The sequence below is a fragment of the Xenopus tropicalis genome, chromosome 7 (assembly GCF_000004195.4).
Source record: "Xenopus tropicalis strain Nigerian chromosome 7, UCB_Xtro_10.0, whole genome shotgun sequence".
Taxonomy (NCBI): domain Eukaryota; kingdom Metazoa; phylum Chordata; class Amphibia; order Anura; family Pipidae; genus Xenopus; species Xenopus tropicalis.
Genome location: NC_030683.2, coordinates 126,904,876 through 126,924,017, shown reverse-complemented (window position 1 = coordinate 126,924,017; position 19,142 = coordinate 126,904,876). Strand labels below are relative to the sequence as shown.

The 19,142-nt window shown below is 39.9% G+C and overlaps 1 protein-coding gene across 3 annotated transcripts in view; it reads right to left on the bottom strand.

Annotated features, from left to right (window-relative positions):
* Positions 1–16,125, bottom strand: part of LOC108648148 — a 35,749-nt gene extending 19,624 nt beyond the window's left edge. Inside the window, exons 1-11 of one of the 3 annotated variants that reach the window (XM_031906661.1) lie at positions 15,893–16,125; positions 12,305–12,370; positions 10,203–10,268; positions 9,861–9,926; positions 7,875–7,931; positions 6,213–6,269; positions 5,381–5,437; positions 4,913–4,951; positions 3,841–3,906; positions 3,031–3,087; positions 614–679 (exon numbers count right to left, since the gene is read on the bottom strand). In XM_031906661.1, coding sequence (XP_031762521.1) covers positions 614–679; positions 3,031–3,087; positions 3,841–3,906; positions 4,913–4,951; positions 5,381–5,437; positions 6,213–6,269; positions 7,875–7,931; positions 9,861–9,926; positions 10,203–10,268; positions 12,305–12,353 — 580 coding nt within the window. In that variant the 5' untranslated portion in view covers positions 12,354–12,370; positions 15,893–16,125. The remainder of the gene's footprint in view (positions 1–613; positions 680–3,030; positions 3,088–3,840; positions 3,907–4,912; positions 4,952–5,380; positions 5,438–6,212; positions 6,270–7,874; positions 7,932–9,860; positions 9,927–10,202; positions 10,269–12,304; positions 12,371–15,892) is intronic. The other 2 variants (XM_031906660.1, XM_031906662.1) reach the window with 2 other exon arrangements.
* Positions 16,126–19,142: the final 3,017 nt, after the last annotated feature.

Here is a 19,142-nt window from a genome sequence, read left to right as displayed (position 1 = left end):
GTTGTCTGCATCAAGTCTACCAGTACCTTATACACAGCTGATATCCAGAGAACTTTGTTTCCAAGAACAGGGATACCAGTATAAATTATGGGTGATAATAGGCCCAGTTTACATCTGAGGAATTTCAGTTGTTTTAGCAAAATGGAATTAGACCCTTCAAACCTATACCATCCCGCAAAGATTTGGACAAACCATGAAACAGTCAATGAGGTCAATGGCACATGATCTACCAAGGGCTTTGTTATCCTATCAGAATTCAGTTCTGGTGACCACAAGTTGCACACCTTCAGTGTTATTTACTGAAGCCAGATCTTAGTCGCTGTGTGAGATAGCATCAGTTCAATATACAGGGAAGAGGACAGAGAACTGTGAAGGGAGGTGACATATCAATACTCAACACTCAATTCTCCTTTTTGCTGCAAAATTTTTTACTCTGCAACTAATTTCAATTATAATTTCAAAAAAATAAAGTGCTAGTGAGTTCATGTAGATGTCAATGGGAATTGCCCTAAGAACTGAGATTTTCGAGTTTGTTTTTTAAATTCGGAAAACAGCTTTAATTAGATAATAAATGTCCCTCCCCCGCTCATTGTACCATAAATGTTATACTTACACGATGCTTTGCTGACCTCACTCTTAAGATTGGACCATACGTTTTTTATTTTGTCCCACAGACCTGCTGCAGGAATAAAGAGACACTGTATATTATAAAAGAGAAGTCTATTTTACTAAACAATAATCATATAATTATACCGAGGGGTCAGTATCTCAACCGGCAAATGGGAACTGGGATTCTAGAGGTAAAAGCTGTTGAATGGGCTGAGACAAAGTGACACAGTAAGTAAACCTGGAAACATAATTCCATTGAGTCCAGCCCTTCCTAACCCTCTGCACATTATTCCAGGGTTATAATAATATAATATAAATAATTCCTAATGTAACCTCTATTTCAGCTCAATAGCTGCCTTCCCAGACTGGTACCAGTAGAACGTGGGTTACACTGTATTCTCTCACCCAGAATGGGCCTTCGCTAAGTGGAAGAGGAAGGTGAGGGAGTTGTGCAACTACACCTCTCTTGCTGCTATACAGAAAAATAAAGACAGAGGGCGCCAGAGGTTCTTGCAAATAGCAAAATAGAAGGAGTCTATTGAACCCCCACAGGGTTACTCACAATACAGCTTCAGAGGCCAGTGGTACAGGCAACATCCCATACAGAGTGTAATACAGACTGACACTCCCCTGAGTACAGACTTGGCAGGAATCTCACTGCCCCTCTGCCCCACCCCGTAGTGGATCCCTCAGGGAATCCTCTATCCTGATTCCCTATTCATTGGGATCATATTTAGCTGGTTCCTCTATGTTTACTGGGTTATTCAAGGTTTCTCCTTGTTCTGTTATAAAAGGGCAATTCTAGTTCTTACTTTTAGTCCACTCAAAGACACTTTTTCCACGTTTTTGCTTCACCAAGAGGACTTTTTGTTCATTTTTCCAGTTGGGACAAGATTTATGTGTTTGAGTTTCCAGTAAAAATCCTGTGGGGGTTATTTATCAAAAAACTGGGCAAATTTGCCCGTAGGCAGTAACCCATGGCAACCAATCAAACTGTCGTATTCATTGTTCTACCTGCAGCTGGCTGAAAAAAAGCAAATCACTGATTGGTTGCTATGGGTATCTGCCCACGAGCAAATTTGCCCAGTGTTGATAAATCAGCCCCTGTGTTTAAATCAAAAATGTTCATTGCCTGTTGTTTTTTTAGGTATTGATGCTAAGGAAATGGTGTGTCCTCTCAAAATAAGCCCCATAAGAACAACAATCTATCGTTAGTATTAGAGGAGAAGTATTTAAATTCTATTTTTTATAGTTGTCTTGTATCTCCATTAAGTGAATGGGGGAGGAAATGTTTCAATATGAAGGTAGATTCCCACTAGATACAATAAATATAGAACAGAAAAAAATATAAAGTCCTTCTTGATTGGGTGCCAACTCCAGGAGTTAATGTATTAAATAGCTATAGTTAATTGTTTAGCCATCTGTATTCTTTAATGATTTGACTTAAGGAGGAGGAAAAGAGATCTATCAACATTTTTTTTTTACTAGTTTGGGCATATTTCAAAAATGTGTTTAGAAAATGAATTTGATGATTGTTTGGTGTACATACTATATATTGGCCAAAGTGACTTCCTTGCCCTGTAACTCAAAAATAAAATAGCAACTCCGTCTCTTGTGGAGATAGAATTGGAGAATAAGCTTTTGCCCCCAATAAGGGGTAATTATATCTTAGTTGGGATCAAGTACAGGTACTGTTTTATTATTACAGAGAAAAGGGAATCATTTAACCATTAAATAAACCCAATAGGGCTGTTCTGCCCCCAATAAGGGGTAATTATATCTTAGTTGGGATCAAGTACAGGTACTGTTTTATTATTACAGAGAAAAGGGAATCATTTAACCATTAAATAAACCCAATAGGGCTGTTCTGCCCCCAATAAGGGGTAATTATATCTTAGTTGGGATCAAGTACAGGTACTGTTTTATTATTACAGAGAAAAGGGAATCATTTAACCATGAAATAAACCCAATAGGGCTGTTCTGCCCCAATAAGGGGTAATTATATCTTAGTTGGGATCAAGTACAGGTACTGTTTTATTATTACAGAGAAAAGGGAATCATTTAACCATTAAATAAACCCAATAGGGCTGTTCTGCCCCCAATAAGGGGTAATTATATCTTAGTTGGGATCAAGTACAGGTACTGTTTTATTATTACAGAGAAAAGGGAATCATTTAACCATTAAATAAACCCAATAGGGCTGTTCTGCCCCCAATAAGGGGTAATTAGATGTTAGTTAAATTAGTCATTAAAATTTGGTATCACGTTTATCCCGATTCAAGAAAATGATGGTGAAAAAATTATGATCTTAACTTTTTTTATATTCAAGTTTATCCAAATTTAATTTTTTTTCATTAAAAAAAAGTCTTCAGATTTAAAAATGCGTAAAACCCCTCGTTTTTCCTGAAATGTTCTACTCACACAATACACTCTGAAGGGCCGATGATAATGATGTTAGAAGGCTTCGAGTTCCAGGCACTGCAAGAGCAAATATACTGTATATTAGAATGGAAACATCTCTGTAATGAAGAGAGTAATATAATTATACAGATATATTTCTATTTTATCTCTAACAAAGTAGCCTACAGGCTTTCATGTAAAAAAGCAATAGACAGCAAACATTATGGCTTGCTGTTTTATTTACAGTAAGCAATAAACAATGGGCCCTGTGCTGGGTGTTGATTCACACCCAACAATACACTAAAGACATTGTACTCATCCCAGACTTACTCATAGATTATTATACAGGAATATAGGAGGGATCATCAGTTTGCTCTGATGTGATTGGTTTAAGGTGGCCATACATATTAAGATCCGCTCCCTTGGCGAAGTCACCAAGCGAGCGGATCTTCTCCTGATATCCCCACCTACGGGTGGCCGATATCGGGTGAATTTAGGCTAATTCGGCTCTTGCTCTTGACATTTGCCAGAAGACAAAGGGAGTTGCTAGCATTTGCTGTGTTGGTTACATTTTCCATTGGAGGGATAGACCTTTAGTTACTGTTAAAAGTGGGATCTCTTTCTCCTCCCCTTGCTCCCACTCTCTCCTCCCCTTGTCCCCAATCTCATCCCAGGTTCCTATCAACACTTGCTTTCCGATAATTCTCCAACTTGCCCACCAAACTCTTGTTTAGTTAAATAAAGCTCCACCCTTTTTGCCATCCTTTCCCCTAGCACCCAGGGCCCCATCCATTGAAACACAGTCTATTGCAGTGCAAATGTTATACTCACACAATCCTGCACCGAGCAGAAGGCCTGATGATAACAACGATGATAAAAGACTTCCAGTTAGAGCAACTACAGGAGCAAAGAGACACTGTATGTTAGAATTGCAAAGTCTCTGTTATGGCCGAACAAAGATTCATATAATTATACAGAAAAGTCTTTATCCCATCTAGTAAATGCCAAGTGTATCAGAAACAAATGCTATAAGAAATAAACCACTGAACAAAAGCCAAACTACTCCAACACAGTACAGATACTGTTTTATTATTACAGAGAAAAGGGAATCATTTAACCATGAAATAAACCCAATAGGGCTGTTCTGCCCCAATAAGGGGTAATTATATCTTAGCTGGGATCAAGTACAGGTACTGTTTTATTATTACAGAGAAAAGGGAATCATTTAACCATGAAATAAACCCAATAGGGCTGTTCTGCCCCAATAAGGGGTAATTATATCTTAGTTGGGATCAAGTACAGGTACTGTTTTATTATTACAGAGAAAAGGGAATCATTTAACCATGAAATAAACCCAATAGGGCTGTTCTGCCCCAATAAGGGGTAATTATATCTTAGCTGGGATCAAGTACAGGTACTGTTTTATTATTACAGAGAAAAGGGAATCATTTAACCATGAAATAACCCCAATAGGGCTGTTCTGCCCCAATAAGGGGTAATTATATCTTAGTTGGGATCAAGTACAGGTACTGTTTTATTATTACAGAGAAAAGGGAATCATTTAACCATTAAATAAACCCAATAGGGCTGTTCTGCCCCCAATAAGGGGTAATTATATCTTAGTTGGGATCAAGTACAGGTACTGTTTTATTATTACAGAGAAAAGGGAATCATTTAACCATTAAATAAACCCAATAGGGCTGTTCTGCCCCAATAAGGGGTAATTATATCTTAGTTGGGAACAAGTACAGGTACTGTTTTATTATTACAGAGAAAAGGGAATCATTTAAACATTGAATTATTTACTTATAATGGAGTCTATGGGAGATGGGCTTTTCGTAATTCAGAGCTTTCTGGATAACAGGTTTCCAGATAACTGATCCTATACCTGTACTGTACTTACATAATCCGATGCCGAGCAGAGCAGAAAATATTGCTCCTTCTGGAAGAGCAAAGAGACACTGTGCATTAGAATGGAAAAGTCTTTTTTACTGCACTATGAACATTTAAATTAAACAGCCCCCCAAGTACCAACTGGCTGAAGTTAGGGGTATAAGCCATTTTAGCAGGTCCTTCTTCTGCAGGAAGAATTACCAGACTTTCATGTGGTTGTAGCACCCCCACACCCACCCCCTTAATGCCCCCTTATGCCTTTAAAAATAGGTGTCGGTCTGGGCAACAAGCCGTAAGCGCGGGAGGAAGGATTAAGCCTATAAATACTAATGGCGGGGGAGGTTCAAACCCAATGAAATTGTGGGAAAGACCACTTGGCAATCTGTGGCCTTCAGGACTGGACCCTCTCTACCTCCCTGTAGACAAAATGAGCCAACACTCACTGTACCCCTCAGCTTTAGGGAAATGTTATACTTACGTATCAGTTTATTGACCTGATGGGCTATTGCATTTTTTAGAGTGTTAATCTGATCATCTGCAAAAGAAAAGAGACGCTGTATATTAGAATCGGAACTTCTTCAATTAAACATCAATTAAACATAACATTATGTAGCCCAGCTGGTAAATGGCAAGTGGTTGAGGAAGAGAGGGATATAACACAGTAATAGAAAGATATATTCTAGAATAATGGCATGTATCATACACACGGCCCCATTATCTCAATTAGATACAGTACTCTCTATGCCCCCCTCCAGGTCATTAATAAACAAGTTAAAAAGCAAAGGCCCAAGGACTGACCCCTACAGTACCCACTAACCACACTGGCCCAATTAGAAAATGTTCCATTTACCCCCCTCTGTGTAATCTATCCTTCAGCCAGTTCTCTATCCAATTACAGATATTATATATTATATTCTAGGCCAATATTCCTTAATTTGATCATCAACCTTCTGTGTTAGTTTAGTCTACTGTCCCCATATCAGTCATGCCAGATGCCACATATTAAACTATGCTGCCTAGTTCCCTTTCAGTTTGCTTATTGTCATAGCCGCTCCATGGAAGATGCTATTTTAACTGCCCTTCACCCCTCTCTGTCATATTTGGACAGTAGAAACACTTATTTTTGGAATGCTGTTCAGAGCCTCTCTAGTCAGCAAAGCACAGAAAAGGCTCTACTTTCTGCAAAAGCAAGGCTTCCCCCTCTATACTTGTTACATTCAGTGTCGGACTGGGGTGCCAGGAGCCCACCGGGGCTGCTGCCAGGGGGCCCCCCACTGTACCCCTCAGTTTTAGGGAAATGTTATACTTACGTATCAGTTTTTTGACCAGAGGGGCTATTGCATTTTTCACAGCGTTACTCTGATCATCTGCAAAAGCAAAGAGATGCTGTATATTAGAATGGGAACTTCTGTTTCATAGATTACTGTAAATTAAACATAACATTCTGTAGCCCAGCTGGTAAATGACAAGTGGTTGAGGAAGAGAGGGATATAACACAGTAATAGAAAGATATATTATAGAATATATAGAATAATGTCATGTATCAGACACACGGTCCCATTATCTCAATTGCTAAAAACTCTTCTATGAACCCAAAGTGACAATTCTATAGCTCCTTTTATCATTGCCTGCTTGTAATAACCCAATAATCTGGCTGGAGGAGTGCAGGAGAGCTCTGCCATTCACTAACGCTCCCCACAATAGGGCAGCAACGGACCTAAATACGCCCCCTACATTATGCACGTGCCTGTGACCCCCTATCCCTTTGGGTGCCTATAAAGAAATTATAAGCATCCAAGGGACACCCCCCCCCCCAAGGCCCTTAATTATTAAAATGGCAGTTTCCTATTTAGGATTACCCAATGGCCCATACTGCTAAATAAGTATATTTATATGAAAATGGGTTATTTAGATGCAGCAGGGGTTTACATATGAGCTGTTTATGCAATATATTGTTATAGAGACCTACATTGTTTGGGGGTTTAGCTTTCCTTTATATTCACGGCAAATGTGTTCATGCAGAGGCATACAGTACATTTTGGCTTAGTGAATATTTTTTCCATTACCAATTTTTATTACATTCCTCTCTTTTTATACAAGACAGCACTTTATTTGCTTTAGTAGCCACAGAATGACACTGCCTGGAATTACACAACTTGTTATCCACAAAAACCCCCAGATCCTTCTCCATTAAGGATCCCCCCAACACACTCCCATTCAGTAGATAGTTTGCGTTTATATTATTCCTACCAAAGTGCATAACTTTGCACTTATCAACATTGAACCTCATTTCCCAGTTTGCTGCCCAGTTTCCCAGCCAAATCGCTCTGCAAAGTGGCACATCCTGCATGGAACTTATAGTTTTGCACAATTTAGTGTCATCAGCAAAAATAAAAACAATACTGTCTATGCCCACCTCCAGGTCATTAATAAACAAGTTAAACAGCAAAGGCCCAAGGACTGACCCCTGCGGTACCCACTAACCACACTGGTCCAATTAGAAAATGTTCCATTTACCCCCACTCTTTGTACTCTATCCTTCAGCCAGTTCTCTATCCAATTACAAATATTATGTTCTAGGCCAATATTCCTCAATGTTATCATTAACTTTCTGTGTTAGTTTAGTCTATTGTAGCATAGAGAGAAGGGGTTAAACAGCTGGTGATACGGTGTACTGAAAACAATCTGTTTCTTAATGTTGATAAAGCAAAATAAATGATTGTGGATTTTATGAAGTCCAGCTCATAAGGCCCTTTATGTAAATGGCTCTGTTGTTTAGAATGTCAGTCACATCCAATTATTGGGGGTTCAGATTTCTGACAATGTCACTTAGAGCCTCTCCAGTCAGCAAAAGCTGAGGAAAAGCAAGGCTTCCCCCTCTATCCGTCAGACTGGGGTGCCAGGAGCCCACCGGGGCTGCTGCCAGGGGCCCCCCTCTGTACCCCTCAGCTTTAGGGAAATGTTATACTTACGTATCAGGTTTTTGACCTGAGGGGCTATTTCATTTTTAAGAGTGTTACGCTGTTCATCTGCAAAAGCAAAGAGACGCTGTATATTAGAATGGGAAGAGAGGGATATAACACAGTAATGTATTAAATGGCTTATAAAACATAATTGCAAAACACTCAACAGATTAATGCCATGTATCACACACACACTGCACCCTCTAAATCAATTGCTAAAAACTCTTTTCTAACCCCAAAATGACAATCCTATAGCTCCCTTTATCAGGTAAGTAATCAGGTAATACCCTAATAATCTGGCCGGAGTGGTTCAGGAGAGCTCTGCCATTCATTAACAATCATTAACAGTCATTCAACAGTAATACTGGGCTAATTCTCCCCAGTACAGTTACCAGTGGCAACCAGTCAGCAATTAGCTTTCATTAGTCTGCTTTAGGTAAAATAATGAAATCAGATCTCTGGTTATTGAGGGTAATCATACAGTATATAGATAGGACCATCTGACCAAAATAAACATGCCAAGAATCTACAAAACTTTGATTAATTGCTACCTGTAATTAAGCAAGGTATTTGCTTTGCATTTGTCATAAATGTTTATATATTTATTTATTATAAATATAGAGTGACAGCTGGTATGGGGCTGGGAGTCTTTATCTGGTTTGGTAAATATTGTAATGCAACTTATTGAGGCTCAAGTAGATAGATAGATGATAGATAGATAGATAGATAGATGATAGATAGATAGATAGATAGATAGATAGATAGATAGATAAATAGATAGATAGATGATAGATAGATAGATGATAGATAGAGAGAGAGAGATATATAGATAGATTGATAGAGAGAGAGAGAGAAATAGAGAGAGAGATAGATAGATAGATAGAGAGATGATAGTGAGAGAGAGAGAGAGAGAGAGAGAGAGAGAGAGAAATAGAGAGAGAGATAGAGATAGACAGATAGAGAGATGATAGAGATAGAGAGAGAGAGATAGATAGATAGATAGATAGATAGATGATAAATAGATAGCCATCATTTGTATAAGTGCAATCATTCAGTGAGACATGGTGTTATTTATTTCAAAATAATTAGCAGTATAACCCTCAGGCCCAATGCTTTTACAAAGGGAAGGCTGTGATATTGGTCCTTCTCTGTTGTCCTTTTCACTTGGAGTTAATTTGTTTAACTTAGTAGAAGAAATACATTTAAAGGGGAACTAAACCCTGCTGCACAGCGCGGCTCAACCAAACGTTACTCAGCTGTTGCCGGACTACAAATCCCAGAATAATGTAACATATAATGAAGGGCTAGGCATGCTGGGAGCTGTAGTCCAGCAACATCAGGGTTGTATTCTTAAAGCAATATTGCCCAATAAAACTGCATTAAAATGCAAGAAATCCCCCAATGAGAATCCCAGCTGATGTGAGTAAATCCGGCTCCCTGTTCTCTGTTCCTGCAATTGGAGTTGGGAGCAATAAGCACAGTTTCCCAGCACTGAACAAGTCTGTCCCTTTATCCCCATGTCTGATTCCTGTGCCATATAATGACGGGAAAAATGCCATCATTATCTCTATATGTAAGGTACCAGCAAGGGGCCTGACACAGTGCTGGGAATCAGCATTCTCATTGGTCACTTCTCTTGCACTTACAGTCACATTGTTGCTCAGTAGAATTCTCATTGGGGAATTTCCTTGCATCTAGAATTATGTTTTTGGCAACTTCTATAGCAAAACCAGGGGGTGCAGTGGGACAGGGTTATAGTTGGGTTTATAACCACTTTAATTCAGTATTCAGGCAGCTCTTCTGTAGAGGATATGGTATTTGGCCAAATCCAAAAACTAGTTCAATGCAGCCCAACTATAAATACATACATACATAGATAAATATACAATTTATACATTTTAATGACTTTGTGGACAGGGTTCTCTCTCCCTTTCTATAAATGAAATGAGCCAACACTCACTGTACCCCTCAGCTTTAGGGAAACATTATACTTACATAATTCTGAGCTGACCAGAATGGTCAATACTAGGAGTCCTAGAAGAATCTTTCCAGTCAGACCATCTGTAGAGCAAAGAGAAACTATATCTTAGAATGGCAAGATTTTACAATGGATTCATCAGATCAGAAAGTCTGTAACCCAACGGCAACTGGCTGCGAAAATGGGATTAGAACATTTATCCATTGAACTAATTAAGAAGCCTCAGGACATTAACATAGACTGATGTCATAACTTCAAACATAAACATTATTTTCCTTGCTGAGAAAGTACAGTCTATACTTTTGGCAGGAAAAGTATTAATTGAAATGTAACCGAGTTTTATTACACATTATACTTACATACTGCTACGCCAGTCAAAAGGGCCAGTGATAAAAACGGCAATAGATGCTTTCCACATAGAAGTACTGTAAGAACAAAGAGATGCTGTATTTGGTTACACAGTTAGTTTGGGATGAAAGACAAAAGGCCTATACGCGCACACACTCCTATAATAAAAAAAGTCTCAAATGTGCACTTTTTAACTGACCTCAATGCAAACCTTTCAATTAAACCATAAAGATTTTGCTTTGCTATGTCTTTCCTTACTTATAAGGAGAATATATTGACAGGTACATTTGATGTAAAGACATTTCATTTTCCTTTAGTGTTTAACCCTATGAAAAGCCTACCATATAGAGCTGTCTCTGCAAGCTAATCCCAAAGTAGCCCATGTTATGATCACTATACCCTAAATGCCCCCCTCACAAATGCCAGAGATTAATTAGATATCACCAGATCCAAAAGAGAGTCTTTCCCAGTAGGTTTCTGAACTACCTGTCATTTAGCAAACCTACTAGCTATTTCTGACTACCCACCCCATTACACCAGTCAATGTCCGGATAATTAAAGTCCCCCATAATAACAACTTGACCCAGTTGTGAAGCCTCCTCCATTTGCAATAGTAGCTGGGCCTCATCCCCCTGACTTATACTTGGCAGTTTGTGGCAGGTTTAGTAACCCTAAGTCCAGCTAAACACTCTACCTCTATAGCCTCCATACACACCCACTTGGTACTTTCCTTGGTACGTTCTTAGTGCATGGCTTTAATTCTGGCTTTACATAAAGACAACCGATTATCAATCGTATACACCGATTATATACTGTAGTGTTGTGTACCAGCTCTAGCTCTCCCATTTTGCCGGACAAGCTCAGGGCATTGCAAGCAGAAAGAATATATAACATGTCTTTGGTCTGATATTCACATTATTCATTGGAGAATTAGTTACTGTTAGACAATAGTGGGATCTTCTTAACTGGTATACTATGTGCCCCTCTCACTTGTCCCCCATTCTAATGTCACAGCCCCTAGCTTCTCCATAATGCTCTAACTCACCTTACTGCCCCTTGCCTAATTTAAACACTCCTCCAGCCTTTTAGCCATTCTTTTCCCCTTGTATTGAGGTGCAATCTGTCTTGTGTGTATAGACTGTACCCCAATAAATATCAGCACATTGCTCTTTGAACAGGAACCCTTCTTTTCTACATCAAAACTTTGTCCACACATTTAGCTCCCTAATCTCCTACTGTCTTAGTAAAGTTGCAAGTGGCCCAGGAAACATATCCAAAAAATTACATTGAAAAACCTTATTAGATTTTGGATGATCTCCTGTGAACACAGTCTTTAAGGTCCTTCATCTGCCATTAATTTTGCCATAAGTACCAGTATGTACCAAGACAGTTGGGTCTTGCCCAACCCTCACCCAATAATTTGTCAACCCGATTAACCCCATGCTGAAATCCTGGCACTTGGGAGATAGGAAATAGTTTGGTTATTGCGATCCGGGTGGCAAATTACCCCAGCCACTTTCCGAATAATTGAATCCCCCTATAACCACAATCTGCCTAGACCTAGCCCTGCTCTCCTCCCCACCACTACTAGAAAAACTGGTCTCCCAGCTGTGAGAGATCAGTCCCATCAAGAACTGCAATGTCTGAGTTCACACTCTCCTCTTCTTTGCACATGTAGCAAATGTGTTGAGATGCACAAACCCCAGAGCAGCCTCCCTTTTCCTTCCTTTCCTTTGTCTTTAAATTATTATTTACCCTCACCGGAGGACCATTTATATTTTTAATTAGCAGAATATCACTGTTTTTTCAGCATATGATTGTCAGCAAATTATTACATATAAACTACAATAATTCCGCCTGAACTTATATTAATGATTATTGATAACTAACCGTTTTTTTTTTTAGTACAAGTGCTAGTGTTTCATAACACTATTAATACATGGCGATAAGTGCAATAAATATCAATGTCTATGTATAGGGATGAGCAAACATTTCCGGCTAGTACAGTTCTGCAGAGAAATTTACTTTTTTTGTAAAAATGTACTTTTTTGAGCAAATCCATGAATTAAAATTCATTCATGAAAATGGATTTATTCAGAAATGGGGTACTTACGTAATGCTATGCCGACCAGCAAAGCCAGTATTATAAAAGAAAACAGCATATTTCCAGTTAGAGGCACTGCAAGAGGAAAAAGACACTGTATATATATATATAGAATTATACAGAGGAGTCTGTTACCAACTGGCCGAAGGCAACTGGCTGACCAACAATGGAACAGCAACATAGGAACTGAGGGGTTTTGCTCAAATCAGATCCTGAAACCCAATGAGTGACCCAATGTTTGTTGAAACAGAAAAAACTTTAATTATAATTATAGGGTGCAGATAAGTAGGAAAGGGGGTGTATTATATAGTGCTTTTCCCCCTGGGGCTCAAAGAGCTTTATGTGATGGAGTATCCCCAAAATTGAGAAAATCTTGTCCCTGCATTAGTTTATAACGTATTGGATTGGTGTACCCCTATCACTAGGAATTGCCTAATACAGATTATTAACAAAATTACTGTGCCAAATATTTTCACAAATCCACATAAGAATTTTGCCATGGGTTTAGTTTCACTGTTTTTTTTTTCATGCAGGACATAAAAACACCCACTGATCCAATGTAAGCCATTTAGCAATTTTTATTTTCCTGCAGTTTCACAAATTGTTTGGCAAAGCGAAATGGGGCAGTTTAGTTCATCACTAATTATTATGTTCATTAACTGCAGAACAATATTTGCCATATCATTGCATCAATGAGACAATTCAGTCTCATTCCTCAATCCGATGGCAAAATCAAATCTGCCCAATAGACACCTGGCTGATTTTAATTCGGATATCAGTAGGCCCGTTGGGGGGTCCCCAAATAAACTACTGAATGAATGTATTCCAGTGTATTTTGGGCAAGAAAAAATGCCCATTGGCTCCAATGCATCTGATGAAGAAAAAAAAAACAAAAAGCCCTGGAACTATAGATAAGTAGATATCAGGCAGAAGAGGTAAATGCCCACCCCCACTATTGCACCCTAGTTTTTTAATTATTTTCCATCTTCTTCTGACTCTTTGCAGATTTCAAACGGGGGTCACTGACCCCGGCAGCCAAAACCCTATTGCTCTGTGAGGCTCCAGTTTTATTATCATCATTACTTTATATTATGTATTTTTCTATTCAGCCCCTCCACTATTCATCAGTCTTTTCATCAAACCCCACCCTGGTTTCTAAGGTAATTTGAATCCCAGCAACCAAATAGCTGCTGAACCTCCAAACTGGAGAGCTGCTGACCTACAAGTAATAAAAAAAAAATAAAGACTAATTGCAAATTGTCTCAGAATATTACTCTCTACATCACACATAACGTTAACTCAAAGGTGAACTTCCCCTTTAATGGCACCTTAGAGAAAATTTCATAGTTTGTCTTTTCTTCCCACAGGAAAGAAAAATAAACCCAATAGGGCTGTTCTGCCCCAATAAGGGGTAATTATATCTTAGTTGGGATCAAGTACAGGTACTGTTTTATTATTACAGAGAAAAAGGAATCATTTAACCATTAAATAAACCCAATAGGGCTGTTCTGCCCCAATAAGGGGTAATTATATCTTAGTTGGGATCAAGTACAGGTACTGTTTTATTATTACAGAGAAAAGGGAATCATTTAACCATTAAATAAACCCAATAGGGCTGTTCTGCCCCAATAAGGGGTAATTATATCTTAGTTGGGATCAAGTACAGGTACTGTTTTATTATTACAGAGAAAAGGGAATCATTTAACCATTAAATAAACCCAATAGGGCTGTTCTGCCCCCAATAAGGGGTAATTATATCTTAGTTGGGATCAAGTACAGGTACTGTTTTATTATTACAGAGAAAAGGGAATCATTTAACCATGAAATAAACCCAATAGGGCTGTTCTGCCCCCAATAAGGGGTAATTATATCTTAGTTGGGATCAAGTACAGGTACTGTTTTATTATTACAGAGAAAAGGGAATCATTTAACCATTAAATAAACCCAATAGGGCTGTTCTGCCCCAATAAGGGGTAATTATATCTTAGTTGGGATCAAGTACAGGTACTGTTTTATTATTACAGAGAAAAGGGAATCATTTAACCATTAAATAAACCCAATAGGGCTGTTCTTCCCCCAATAAGGGGTAATTATATCTTAGTTGGGATCAAGTACAGGTACTGTTTTATTATTACAGAGAAAGGGGAATCATTTAACCATGTGTAGCCCACTTTTGCAGATTCTAGTGCTGCTACCTGCTGATTTACTTTATTTGGCGCTACAGGAGTCCTGAGCCCCCGCTTACTATGGGGGTTTACAGGGATTTCTCCCTTTAATGGCGTGCCTCCACCCAGGGATGGTCTTGTGGAACTATAATCCACCCCCTGGGAAATGATCAGGATGCTATGCCCCTTCTGGGACCCACGTACTCCCGGTGTGATGTACTCCACCCTGGGGTTATACCTTACCAGCTTGGTAGTGGTCCTCTGGGCTTGATAGATCTCACAACACAGTAGTATAAGTGAATCAGATGCAACGGTTTATTCAAGGCAGACACCTCTCCAGGAGTGGCATATCATTCATACACATTGCAGGGCATATCTCCATACGTCTCATTGAGAACCTTTTCCTGTTGGACTACCCCACGGTACTCACGCTCATGTGCCCCCTCTAGGTGCTCTCCCCGATACTCTCGGCAGAGACACTCTCTCATAGAGTTCCCCCGGTACTCACGCTAGGACGTTACACCACGGGGACCCACACTGGTACTCTCGCTAGGCACCCTCAGATCCGGCCTCCTGGACTAGCGGTGACCTGTTCCACCTACCTAGCCACTTAGTTCCCTGCACTCCAGCCGATGTAATGCTGGGGGGTCTTAACCGCACTACCACTCCTGGAGGGGCAATATCCACCCATTCTAACTTGGTGTCCTACATGGCACTCCTAGAATGTCCTATTACTTGAAACTGCTTACTAAACTTGAATATATGTGGAGCACCTCTATCCGAGGCACTCCCAGCACTAAGAACCTAACATAACATGGCTGCATGCCCTTTTATATCCCAGCACCCCAATAAGGGGTAATTATATCTTAGTTGGGATCAAGTACAGGTACTGTTTTATTATTACAGAGAAAAGGGAATCATTTAACCATGAAATAAACCCAATAGGGCTGTTCTGCCCCAATAAGGGGTAATTATATCTTAGTTGGGATCAAGTACAGGTACTGTTTTATTATTACAGAGAAAAGGGAATCATTTAACCATGAAATAAACCCAATAGGGCTGTTCTGCCCCAATAAGGGGTAATTATATCTTAGTTGGGATCAAGTACAGGTACTGTTTTATTATTACAGAGAAAAGGGAATCATTTAACCATGAAATAAACCCAATAGGGCTGTTCTGCCCCAATAAGGGGTAATTATATCTTAGTTGGGATCAAGTACAGGTACTGTTTTATTATTACAGAGAAAAGGGAATCATTTAACCATGAAATAAACCCAATAGGGCTGTTCTGCCCCCAATAAGGGGTAATTATATCTTAGTTGGGATCAAGTACAGGTACTGTTTTATTATTACAGAGAAAAGGGAATCATTTAACCATTAAATAAACCCAATAGGGCTGTTCTGCCCCAATAAGGATTAATGTATCTCCTACCTCTAAAGGAAGTTTGTTGTTCCAGCCAGGAGGCACCGTCCAGCCCAAATTGCTCTCACTCCGACCCAGAACCGGGCAGCAGGTCCGTACAGCTTTGAGGCAGATCAGCATCTGCAGTGAGGGGGCTATAGCAGCATCTGTAGGGTCTATACATTCTCCTGGTTTTCTTTCACTTTCATTCTAGTTGGGAAGGGTGTGACAGGATGACTGAGAAAAATCTCTGCTATTAGAAAACAATACATTTTGTGAAAGTGAATTCCCCTCCTAACATTAACCTTTTACTTTAAGGTGGGTAAGCTGTAATGTAACAAACCATGGAAATGTTAAAAACATACAATAACTTTATTAAATTCCACATTTATTTCTACCATGGTAGTTGAGAAAAATAAACTTCACTTTCACTATATAAACAATATAAATCTTGTTTCCTACAGTTCTGGAATTACACAGTCACAGCAAGCAGGCAGCCACCATTTTGTGGGCATTTTTAGTAAGGCAAGCTGTGTATCCTGACAAAATCTTGTGTATGTGATAGAACAGAGGACTGGGTGTCTATACTCATGCACTGGTTACACAATTAGATGGTGAGGAGGGAGGGGGGAAAGTGACTTCTGGGAAGCACTGAATGGAAAGTGAAAGTAATGACACCGGAAACAGAGTCTACAATCTACTATAAATTATAACGTTATTAGAAACTATTGAGGATGTCCTTGACCCCATAAAGGCACGAGAACCCCTCAGTGACTGCTAATATCCTTATCATTTACAGTAGGTGGTACATTATCCCTTATAATACATGAGTGATACTCAGAGTTCCCTGTATAACTCAGCCTGCAGCCTTGTGCCTTTATATGGGCACAGAACCCCTCAGTGACTGCTAATATCCTTATCATTTACAGTAGGGGGTACATTATCCCTTATAATACATGAGTGATACTCAGAGTTCCCTGTATAACTCAGCCTGCAGCCTTGTGCCTTTATATGGGCACAGAACCCCTCAGTGACTGCTAATATCCTTATCATTTACAGTAGGGGGTACATTATCCCTTATAATACATGAGTGATACTCAGAGTTCCCTGTATAACTCAGCCTGCAGCCTTGTGCCTTTATATGGGGGGCACAGAACCCCTCAGTGACTGCTAATATCCTTATCATTTACAGTAGGGGGTACATTATCCCTTATAATACATGAGTGATACTCAGAGTTCCCTGTATAACTCAGCCTGCAGCCTTGTGCCTTTATATGGGCACAGAACCCCTCAGTGACTGCTAATATCCTTATCATTTACAGTAGGGGGTACATTATCCCTTATAATACATGAGTGATACTCAGAGTTCCCTGTATAACTCAGCCTGCAGCCTTGTGCCTTTATATGGGGGGCACAGAACCCCTCAGTGACTGCTAATATCCTTATCATTTACAGTAGGGGGTACATTATCCCTTATAATACATGAGTGATACTCAGAGTTCCCTGTATAACTCAGCCTGCAGCCTTGTGCCTTTATATTGGGGGCACAGAACCCCTCAGTGACTGCTAATATCCTTATCATTTACAGTAGGGGGTACATTATCCCTTATACTACATGAGTGATACTCAGAGTTCCCTGTATAACTCAGCCTGCAGCCTTGTGCCTTTATATGGGGGGCACAGAACCCCTCAGTGACTGCTAATATCCTTATCATCTACAGTAGGGGGTACATTATCCCTTATAATAAATGAATGGCAAATAATCCAAAATAATACATAACCACTTGTTTAAAAGAAAGGAAGAACCCATCAGGAAGGTCCATACATTCAATATTTATTAAAAAAACAGTGCCTAGCACCCAGAAAGCTAAATCATGATGCACAGAGGTTTATCAATTGCTATTATTACTTTTATTGCTCTTTATTTTTATTTTCCAGTGTATACTTGAAACTACAGGAGGATTGATCTTGGTAAGTGGGACCCTAGCAACCAGACATCACTTTGAATTTCAAACTAGGGCTAGATAATATCTACCAAGCAAAACCTACAAAGAATATAATATAAAAGTTGCAAAATGTGAGAGCGTACAATTGTTTGTGTCTTCATTTCACTATGAGGTGAACATCCCATTTACATAGATAAAATGAGTGGGGGTAAAGTGGTAAATGCGCTGCTCTGCTAACCACCTAACCACATCACAAGGGCAGTAACACAACCAAAATGAGCCCTAAAATAAGAATCTCACTCACTAAACCTCATTGACGGCTGTGTGTCAGGCTTTCTCCCATGTAACTGGAGGAGTCCCAATCCGGACTTGGATTTCTTACTATTGAGTGCTATTCTGATACCTACTGGGAGCTGCTATCTTGCTCCCTTCCCATTGTTCTGCTGATCGGCTGCTGGGGGTGAGGGGGGGGGGTATCACTCCAACTTGCAGCGCAGCAGTAAAGTGTGCCTGAGTCTGAGCTTTCAGCCAGCGCTACACATTAGAACTGCTTTCAGCTAACCTATTGTTTCTCCTACTCCCATGTAACTGGAGGAGTCCCAAGCCGGACTTGGATTTCTTACTATTGAGTGCTATTCTGATACCTACTGGGAGCTGCTATCTTGCTCCCTTCCCATTGTTCTGCTGATCGGCTGCTGGGGGGGGGGGGGGGGCGGGATATCACTCCAACTTGCAGCGCAGCAGTAAAGTGTGACTGAGTCTGAGCTTTCAGAAGGAGCCGGCGCTACACATTAGAACTGCTTTCAGCTAACCTATTGTTTCTCCTACTCCCATGTAACTGGAGGAGTCCCAAGCCGGACTTGGATTTCTTACTATTGAGTGCTATTCTGATACCTACTGGGAGCTGCTATCTTGCTCCCTTCCCATTGTTCTGCTGATCGGCTGCTGGGGGTGAGGGGGGGGGATATCACTCCAACTTGCAGCGCAGCAGTAAAGTGAGACTGAAGTTTATCAGAGCACAGGTCACATGGCTGTGGTACCCTGGGAAAGGAAGAATATGGCTAGCCCCATGGGAAAAACAGATTACAATGCAGGATTCTGCTGGAGAAGCTCTATTAACTGATGGGTTTGTAACAAACATGTTTTCCCCATGGCTATCCAAAATAAATACAAGTGAACAAAAAGAAACAACCACTCATTGAACATACACACTTCTGTTTCCCTTCCCCTGCTTCTTCCCCAGCTAACACAGCTTGCTTTCCAGAGAAATCATTTTAAAGGGGAAGTAAGTAGAGCAGTCGCTGCCGAGGCCTCTGTGCACTTCTTTATGTAGC